We start from the raw sequence: 9,808 nt of genomic DNA, 5'->3' as shown, positions 1-9,808 counted from the left end.
AACAATACACCAACAACAAGCGAGTATTTTCATTTTACATCAGGTGTCTGCATTTGACAGGGAAACTGTGATTTCCATGCGAATAATTTTTGTTAGATTCGATGCATTTTTGTTATTTTGCTTTTGTTCAATCAGGCGTTGTTAGTTCTTGTTCACTTCTGATCTAGCAACAGTTATGAGTATCTTAATTCATCACTCTCAACCCACGTAAATACTAAGGGCAGTTACTTAGTCCAATTTTTAATTAAGTTGTGCGTTTCACCAAGCCAAGGCACCACATACCGTCGAGTCCCACATTACAGCGCAAGACATGCAAAACAGAGCAGGCTCTTTGGGATGCGGATTACAGGGTCTTTAGATTACAGCTGTCAGGATGACAAGAGGTACAGTAGATATAAATACTTAAATGTTCTTCTTTAGATTTCTTCCAACTAAGAGTACGAGTCTACAATCTGAGTGTATCGGTAACCATAGACAATCTATCATGTAAAAGGCAGAAAGAAGGAGGCCGTTCTGATGACTGCACGTTAACACATCTAGTTCTCCAGCTTTTCTGGGTGAGCACAGCATTTTCAGTGTGAAAGAGGAACCATCAGAAGTTTCACTGTTTCTTTCATAATACTAAAAATCACCCAAATATGACTTGAACCTGAAAACCTTTTGCGAACTGAGAAGAGACTGAAAGATATGTCAAAAACATACTTTGTGTTGTTTCCAGCAGCAATTAGTGGTCTATAGTTCACATGAGTACCATTTGAACAGTACTATGGTGAATGATGATCTGAACTCTTTGTTTTCTTTTCTTTTTTTTCAGTCAAAATGTTTGAACTTTACCGGAAATGATAAAAAGGTGGTTCAGAATCCTTACAAGTGCCATTCATATCAACCCTTTACGACATTTCATATTAACCTGTACACAAATAACACTTACAAATTACTAGCTATATATTATGTACAAGTTTACCACAGGATTCCTACATTAGTTGGTGCATTATTCTTCTGCATTCCATACACAGCAACTAGAAAAACAAAATAAAATATGGAAACAGCCGTGTTACGTCTGTCCGCTGTTCAACCATGCGTGATGGTAGAGGCTGACTTATTTTACTCTAGTACTGATTAGTAATTTCTAAGACTTCACAGATCATCTTCATGCCAAGATGCTCCATCTTTTGCAGCGAAACCCACACGAAAAGTCAATGTATGGTGGCAAGGCATTATTATTTTTTAATATGTGGGCATCTGAATCCTGATTTTAGTTTTTCATTCTTGTGGATCAGAGTTTAAAGTCATATGGATTTCTTAGAATTAGCAAGCTTGTTCACAGATCATTTCATTGCAAGTCTCCTTTCAGTGATGCAACTTTCCCTTATTTTCCCCAATCTGTGCATGCAGGAATAAATTTCACTGTTATGTTGCTGAAGATCCAATGTATTATAATACAAACAGAAAGGATGTTTATTTCAAGTAACTTTGTATTTACAGCCATAAGGCCTTTGCCCAAAATGGACAAACGGACATATTTTTACGCCTGAACAACTGCCGACGTGAGGCGTTTTCACATAAGAGGAGGGACTGAAAGATTGGCTGGACTGGATATGTGATGGGCAGAAAACCAAATTTCACACAAGTATTGCTTTACTTGCATTCATTGCATCTCTGAAACAAGAACATGGCCACAGACTTTTGTTAAAACTGAGGTATAACTGAAATACACGTATTCCTATACACATTTAGTCTAGTTAAATCAAGTTTCAAAGAGAGCTGAGCTTTATCACACCTCTACAGCTTCTGCCACTGCTTTATTACCATGGTAACATACTTTAGAAGCTTTAGTGGCATCCTTTATATACGAATTAAGTCAAGCAAAAAACAGACAGGAGTATATCCGTATCTGGTTTGCACACATCAACATCTGTTTCCATAAGCTTTTCTCCCACTTGGAAAGCTTCACAGGCCTCTTGCCTACAAGCTTCCACCTTTGCTACATGGTACCAGACTTATCTCCGCCATCACCGGAAATATTCACATTGGAACCCGCAGATGCATTGTTACTCGGAAACATCTTCTCAGTGGGAGTCACAGCTGGACTGCCGACCCCTGAAGAGCTGGAGCTGCTTGAGCGGTGCTGCGTTGGAGGAGGTCGGACTGGTCTCATGGGCGGGGGGCGTAACTGTGCTCCAGCCAGCCGGGCAGAGAGAGCCGGTTTAAAGGTGGTCATCATCTCAGATGTTGAGCTGCTACTGCGCCGCATGGCAGCATCTGGATCACGGATCATAATGGTGTGCAGTGGACTCCCGGGCTCTGAGCTAACCGGATTCTTCATTGGCTCCAGTGTGTCCAAGACAACATCGGGAGCCTGTTTAACGGTGTTTTGGCGCTCCAGCTCCCGCAGCTCATGAAGTGCCGTATTCATAGTCTTCTCTATGTCCTGAAGAAACGAAAAAAGCAGAGAAATCAGAAATAAAAGCCAGGACTCCACTGCGTTACCTAAAAAAGTTTTGTTTAACACGGTTTACAAAAAGCTTAGTTATCATGTCGAATATATTTATATTTCCATAAAATGGCTTAAACATACCACTGTTATTGTCCTGTTTATATTCATACTGGGTAGAAAAAAAACTCAAGATGGTGGCGCGTGCATCATGCGAGGCCCAGCATCTCTTCGGATTTTGCAAATTAGCTGTGTTGTATATACGTAGCACATCTGTATATTTGTTCACAGTACATCTGTATATCTGCCCCTCTGTATAGCAATACAGATCATCTGTATATTGGTACATGTATATACATCAGCACATCTGTACATTTGCCCATAGACCCTAATACTAATCCTAACTTTATTAGTTATTCCAAACCCTTTGAAAAACTGACCCTTCCTGAATTCTAAAGCAAGCTTATTTATGCACTGGTTAGCAAATGAAGAGAACCTGGATCAAGGCCAGCAGTGTGCTCTAGCTTCGGTTTCAGAGATACAGGTCTACCTGAGTGCAACAATATCAAACATGGATGTTGGCTACAGTGATGTCATCCATTGTGAAGTATCAGTACCTATCAGGAAGTATCAAGCTTTTCCGCCGTCGCCATCTTGCTAGCAAAAACTAGATATGATGAGGATTAGTGGGTCTGACTGTGAAACCGCATGCTAGTTGGCTAACAACTTGTGATTAACAACTCCTTAGCCAATGAGCTTGTGGTTTCATACCACAAATAATCCTCCATTTGGAAAGATGGCATAATGAAGATTTTTTTCCCAACATGAGCCAAAGTGAGTGACTGAACTCGTAAATTCAGAAGAAAAGTGTTCACATAGGTTAGGACAGAAAGCCTTTTTCTTGTAGACTTCTATAATAGCAAACGTCTTTTTGCAATCTAAGCTATCGCCATCTGGTGGCTGTCAGACAGACACAGGTTTAATGCACTTTGGCATTGGCTTCATTTTTTCTAACCAGGTAGTTACGTCCATGTTTTATACTCTATACAGTCACATCTCCTGCTCTCAGACAAGCTTCCCTGTCAACTGTTCTCACTTGTACCCTATTAATGTTTGAGACAAGAGACATACTCTGTGAATTAAAATTTAAAACTGTTTATTTTAGTCTTACCTCTGCCAGAGCCTCAGTGTCTAGTGATTTGTGGTCCCCCAGGCTGCTGTGGCGAGTGGTCCCTGGCACTGGCCTTAGTGGGTGGCCCTCAGGATAGCCCTTCCTATCTGGATAGTTTATGCTTCCTGCACTGCCAAAGGTACCAAGGCGCCTTTTTTCTGGGCTCTCCATGCGGCCTTTGCTGATGGATACCTTGTGAGGGCTGCTAGGACAGGCTGCAGCCCGTGGTGGAGTGTCAGGCACTCTTGTTGGGCTCTGGGTGTCTGTTCGGCGACGTGGGATTGCTGCTCCATCAGATCGCAACCTGACCCTGCAGACATGGATCAGATCATATCAACTGTCAAGAAAATGTCTCAACATTACAAACACTTGAAAAATGAAAGGTGTTTATTTTTAAATGTACCTCCCCATGACTCCTCCAAAGTTGTAATCCGGTGATTGCTCGCATGGTGATGGGACATCGTTTTTGGATGAACCCTTATCTTCCAGCAACGGTCCACTGCTGGCTTCACTATCTGCTTTCTGGCTGAGGTTATCTGAGAACGCATCATCTCTGAAAGAGCAGATTCAGGTGCACTAAGAATAAGCTATGGATGCAGACTACAACAAATACAAAGGGCTTACAGTACTTAACACAAGATAAAGAACTACTAAAGCTCAGTCTGTTGGCACGTACAGGTCTTGTACTACGATGTACTGATGAGGGATGAGGCCATCCACGCCATTGTGACGGCCTTCCCACCAGTCTTCAGATGCTCTGTGATACAGAAGCAGGGAGGCTCCCTTCTTGAAGGACAGCTCCCTGGGACTGCGTCCCACATAGTCAAATTTGGCAATGGCCTCAATCTGTTCCACTTCTGAAAGAAACAAACAAGAAAGTAAGCATGAAAAAACGAATCAAAGTGGACACAGCATGATTAGTCATACCACGAGACAGACAGCACTGTGTAAGCTGTATCTCATAGCTCTTTTTTCTGTGGCAAATCCCTCAAACAGGCACGTTTCCTTTATATCAACTTTATTACTTGTGTATGTGGGCTGTAAAAATACAAACTGAAGCACATATTATGTTTTCTAACATTTCTTGGTTGCTTCAATAGTAATTGAACCAGAGAGTTTGATTTGATTTGAAAGGTGGATTTCAAAAGGCCAGTAGGGTCAGTCAGAGTTCACTGTGTGTTGAACAGGAATCATCTATGAGCCAGAAAACCTGCAAGTGTACTTTTATTTTGAAAACCCATTAGAGGTGTGTCTGAGTGTTACAGAAGAGAGCACAAGACAAAGTTGAAAAGCAGCTTTGTTCATGTTTTATTTCAACTATAAGGACACTGTCATTGCAGCGCGTGTAAGAACTATATTTTAATTTCTTAAATTAAACCTGACGCATTGCCACAGGAGACAAACTGCAAAAACACAGCACTTCACTCCCAATACTAAGGCCAGCAGGAGAATAACTTGCATCAGGAAACCAGCCTTTGGTCTTACCAAGTAAGAAAAGCACCAAAAGAGCCAACAACACAGATGAATGTCACAGATAGTTGTTGTCACCGAGAGGAGATATGATTCTCTGTTTTACCTGCGTTTTGGCTTACGTGCCTGCCCTGATTATGGATTCAAAGCTAAGAGTGGGAAATACTACACAAAGGAGAAAGTCTCAGGAGAGTTGCTGACTAATGCTGAACAAAGAACAAGCATGAGAGCAGGGGGTGGGGTGGCCAGACACACACATACGCACACACAAATAGATCAAAGAGGCAGTGCTGCATGCCAATACTCTTTACTCAACTTGCCTTCAGCTTCAAACATCACTTAACCTGTTGTGATCAGAAGCCGCTGCAGCTCAAGCCTCGCTCACCTCTCAGTCAAAAGCACTAATAAAAAAGGTCAGGCTATATTTAAGACTTTCTGATCCACAAACAATTCTAAAATCCCACATATATATTCTTATATGTCTTGTGTGAAATCCTTGTTATACACATGTTTAAAATGTGAATTGCTTAGCAAACGACCAGTATATCTGTTTTTAAAAATAGTTGTCTCTGGAGCAATAGAATAATAGTTAACCACAACAAGTCTAAAACTACCATCTACCACAATGTGAGAGAATGATAACGTTATGCTGAAGTTCTGAATTTAACTACAGACACAAGACCACAGTTCAGATGGCCACTAACATCAGAGCTAAATGAAAATAACAGCTCTGCCATTTATAGGTAGGTTTATACGCTGTATAGGCATAGAGGTAGCCTGACTGCTTACAGCGGTTTGCAAGTCTTCACTGGCCCTTATTTCTTTGCTTTGCTACAAAAATGGAAAAAAGGTGCAGCGATTTATTGAAAAATGCAAACATGCATGGAGATATAGTGTATAAAGCAAGAACAGAGCTTAAAGGTCAATATTTGATTTGACCACCTTTACTCTTCAGCACAGCCTGAACTCTCTTATTGTAAATTCTCTTTAGGTAATTTTCAGGAATAGTTCTCCGGGGTTCTTGATGGACATACAAAGCTCTTCTTTGGATTTTGGCTGTCTTTTGTTCTGTTCTCTGTCATGATGATCCCACAATGCTTCAATAATGTGAAGGTCCAGGCTCTGGGGAGGCCAATCTGTGACTGATGGCGTTCCACTGGTGTTTTTCTATCCAGATAGGTTTGTACTGCATTGGCAGTGTGTTTGGGATCATAACCATGCTGAAAAATTAAGCTGTTGCCAATCAGACTTTTTCCAGATGGTATTGCACGGTGGATCAAAATCTGATGGTACTTTCTAGTTTTCATAATCCCCCAACACCATCAGGTAGCCTCAAATCATGACAGAGCCTCCACCGTGTTTTACATACGGCTATAGACACTGTTGTACCTCTCTATACTGATGACAGTCTTTCTTTTTAAATGATTTTTTTGTGGATTTATCATTCCTTAAGACCCTTTGCCATTGATTTTTAGTCCAGTTCTTGTGTAATGTGGCATAGCTCAGCTTTTTCTCCGTCTTCCTTCCTTAAGAATGGCTTCTTGATAGCCTCTCTCTCACAACAATAATGCAGATGTTCAGCAGGAGGATAATTTTTTATGTTCAACACCTTAGTTTGGTATGTTGGCACACAGCAGTAAACAAAAGGCTGAAAAGGCTGATGGGTATTCTCTTAGTTATAAAGGTATTAGGTCCTAAAGCCTTTTATAGTAATTCAAGTGGTGGCCTGTTACTGTTGGTCAGTGGGAGAAAAATTATTACGAGGCCTTTAATAAAAAAAGGAAGCGACTAACCCTCATCGCTGGTGTGTGGTTCTGTCCCATTATCAGCCTCATCAATGGTTCCTGGTTCACTGTGTGGACTGTCACTAGAGAAACAAAAACAGACCAGAAAGACATTAATATGTAGATAAAAAAATATGAAAAAATCATGTTTGTACAGTGAATTTGTTAATTTACTGTCACAATTCAGCCTTAAAATCAATGCAAAACAGAGCTGAACACACTATAGTATCACATACGTATTACACTGTACCACAATACCTACCAATACTCTTCGCCCCCTGTCATGCACTTCTCATAGACTGGGCCATCCAGCTCTCGTTGACTTGGAAAGATGACTTCATTGTGGCTAATTATAGTCTTGATGACTTCGTTAACATGAGCTTGACATGCTACAGGATCCTGGCCATCTGGGATGGGCATCAGAGTTGGACCAAAGCAGATAGCTAAATTGTATGGATCCATCATGTTCTCGTCACTGTACTGTGAAAGACTGACGGACGGCACAGGACAGAAGTCACAATTTTTTGTTATGTATGCAAACTGTACATCTATTTAGCTAAAACCTTATTGATAACCAAACAACATAAATATGTGCTAATCTGATTATTAAGATTCATCAGTTCATTTAGAAACGATTCAATTTCTCTTTCTATTTTGTCTATTTTGACAGAATTTGCAGTAGCAGATACGTCTCTTAGGGCGTCACTGGCTTCACCTGATTTCAGTCCTTATGTACAGTCATCACTGCAGCTTACTTGAAAAACATTTTGATCAGTCAACCTCTCCAAGGAATCAACTTACACCGCACAGCCCACTCTTAATAACGAAGTCATCGAGTCATCAAAAGGAAATCATCAAGAGGAAGCCATAATAAATGTCTACTTGAACATTGTACTTAAGCTGAGGTTGAGCAGCATCATTGCAGTTCATATGGCTCCAACAAATTTGACAATTAAATCAGCTAAATTCAGTAAAAGGAGCACAGAAAACATCTATTATCAGAAGAAAGGTTTCTTATTCCAATATGGAAACCTATAAATAACTTCTAAAACACTGATATAGTAATAAATACCATGTCTTATTTTAAATACACTTTTGTTTTGTCTATACTTTTTTCCATATTGTATGCCTATTCTGTAATTTTCATATTAGTAAAGGTGTAAGATTCAGTGTCATATCCTGGTGCTTAAGCAACTGCCGAACTCATCTTTTTACACTGTTTTGGGAGACCCAAAGCAGTGAAATGTGTGACTCACTGGTTAAGGAAAGCAAAAAGATATCTCATGACGATTATGATGGTCCGAGGAAGAGTGACAATAATCTGCTGGATGTGGTGTGCTCTCTCAGCTTCAGACTCCAGCTCTGAAAGACAGAAACAGAGACGTTTAAAGATGCTGCACTGAAAAAAAAGAGAGACACGAACTGCAGCTACAGTGCCAAGGCAAAAAGTGGTGGAGATTCTGAAAATGGTTTTTGACAATTTAATATGCCGCCTCATGCATTTCACCAGCCCAAAGCCACAGTGAGTGATCACATTATTTGAAACAGTGGAGAAATTATCCTGTGGTGAACTTGCACGTGGCACAGTTATGTGGCCTGCACCCCAAAGCAGAAAGCACTGGTGTTACTGTTAGACTGCTTCCACGTGCAGCACGGCATGACTTTCTCTAGTCCAATAAAGCTAAACATCTACCTATCACTGTGTTTTCTCTTTTCTGTGAAGGTGAGTGAAAAACGCTTGAAGCAAGGTCTGTTAACTCACTGATAGTAGAGATGAAATCCAGGAAACGCTCCTTTGGGAAGAGCGGGTTCTCGAGTCCTCTGAAGTACAGCTTCAGGACGCCTGCCACTGAGTTTATATCATGCTCATTCTGATCATCAATCAAGGGATCCTCACCTAATTAAGAAACACACGAGTGCTTTCAGCGGCAGCATTTGTTGAACTGAAAAACGTATCAAGGTAGTTCATCCCACAGATCATGTTGAAATATTGACTAACCTCTCTCAAATGAGTTTTTAATATCATTGACCTCCACCTGCGATCCTGGCACACGAAATATGCCTTGCTGCTGCAAACCTGAAAGAAATACAACCCAGAATTTACTGAATTAGAGTTACGCTAGCTGCCATTATCTCCAAAACCACTGCCAGCTTCTTTGAAAGCCCACTGGAAACACATAACACAGAGCAGGAAATGTAATCTAGTCATAAAGGGAGATGCATATTTTTCCAGCAGAGGGCCCCTCAGTGAGTCTGCACCATATGGTTCCAGTTAGAGGGTTCTAATCAGTTTTCTGTAGTTTCATTAGGTCCAGATCCAGGGGAAAGGCCTGCAGGCTAAACCAACGAGCTGAAGACAGATGTGAAAGGTAGACAGGGAGGAGTTATGGGCGGTGGGGGTGAGTTGGCTGAACTTACTAAACAAAGACCAATGGGACTTTCAAAACTCTCAGTGTGTGACCTATTGTTATGAGCCTGCGAAATCACTGGTAAGCAGCTGAGTGCTGCGGTGGCGAGCAGAGCAAGCTTCTACCAGCATCTATTTGTGAAAATAGACTGCTGATGTCTCTTCTTGTAAGTCTAAAGAAGTTTTCAAAGGACTTTACTTTACAGTTCACTCTCGTTATTTTTGCCCCATCACGCAGAAGGGCTTGATGAAAGACTTACCATATAGATTGATGTATCTGATACAGCTTTCAACAACAAGTGGAATTGGTTGACCTGAATCCTGAAAAGAAAAGAAATAAATACATTATGAATTTTTGCTTTTATACGGATCTAATAAGTGATATCTATCTATCTATCTATCTATCTATCTATCTATCTATCTATCTATCTATCTATCTATCACATAGTATAATAACAAAAAAGCAAAACATGACAAGACAGAAGTAGTCTAATACCAAAAACTGCACAAACAGTTGTGAAGACTTATAGCATGCAGGTAGA

At 40.6% G+C, this 9,808-nt stretch overlaps 1 protein-coding gene across 2 annotated transcripts in view; it reads right to left on the bottom strand.

Moving 5' to 3' along the window:
• Positions 1-212: 212 nt before the first annotated feature.
• Positions 213-9,808, bottom strand: part of srgap3 (SLIT-ROBO Rho GTPase activating protein 3) — a 54,295-nt gene continuing 44,699 nt past the window's right edge. For both annotated transcript variants that reach the window (XM_026167964.1, XM_026167965.1), the window contains exons 13-22: positions 9,527-9,587; positions 8,859-8,936; positions 8,622-8,756; positions 8,116-8,221; positions 7,122-7,349; positions 6,869-6,942; positions 4,282-4,462; positions 4,009-4,158; positions 3,606-3,915; positions 213-2,431 (exon numbers count right to left, since the gene is read on the bottom strand). In XM_026167964.1, the coding sequence (XP_026023749.1) occupies positions 1,985-2,431; positions 3,606-3,915; positions 4,009-4,158; positions 4,282-4,462; positions 6,869-6,942; positions 7,122-7,349; positions 8,116-8,221; positions 8,622-8,756; positions 8,859-8,936; positions 9,527-9,587 (1,770 nt within the window). In that variant the 3' untranslated portion in view covers positions 213-1,984. The remainder of the gene's footprint in view (positions 2,432-3,605; positions 3,916-4,008; positions 4,159-4,281; positions 4,463-6,868; positions 6,943-7,121; positions 7,350-8,115; positions 8,222-8,621; positions 8,757-8,858; positions 8,937-9,526; positions 9,588-9,808) is intronic.

Source organism: Astatotilapia calliptera, chromosome 5 (genome assembly GCF_900246225.1).
Source record: "Astatotilapia calliptera chromosome 5, fAstCal1.2, whole genome shotgun sequence".
Classification (NCBI taxonomy): Eukaryota; Metazoa; Chordata; class Actinopteri; order Cichliformes; family Cichlidae; genus Astatotilapia; species Astatotilapia calliptera.
This window is presented reverse-complemented; position numbering and strand designations above follow the sequence as displayed.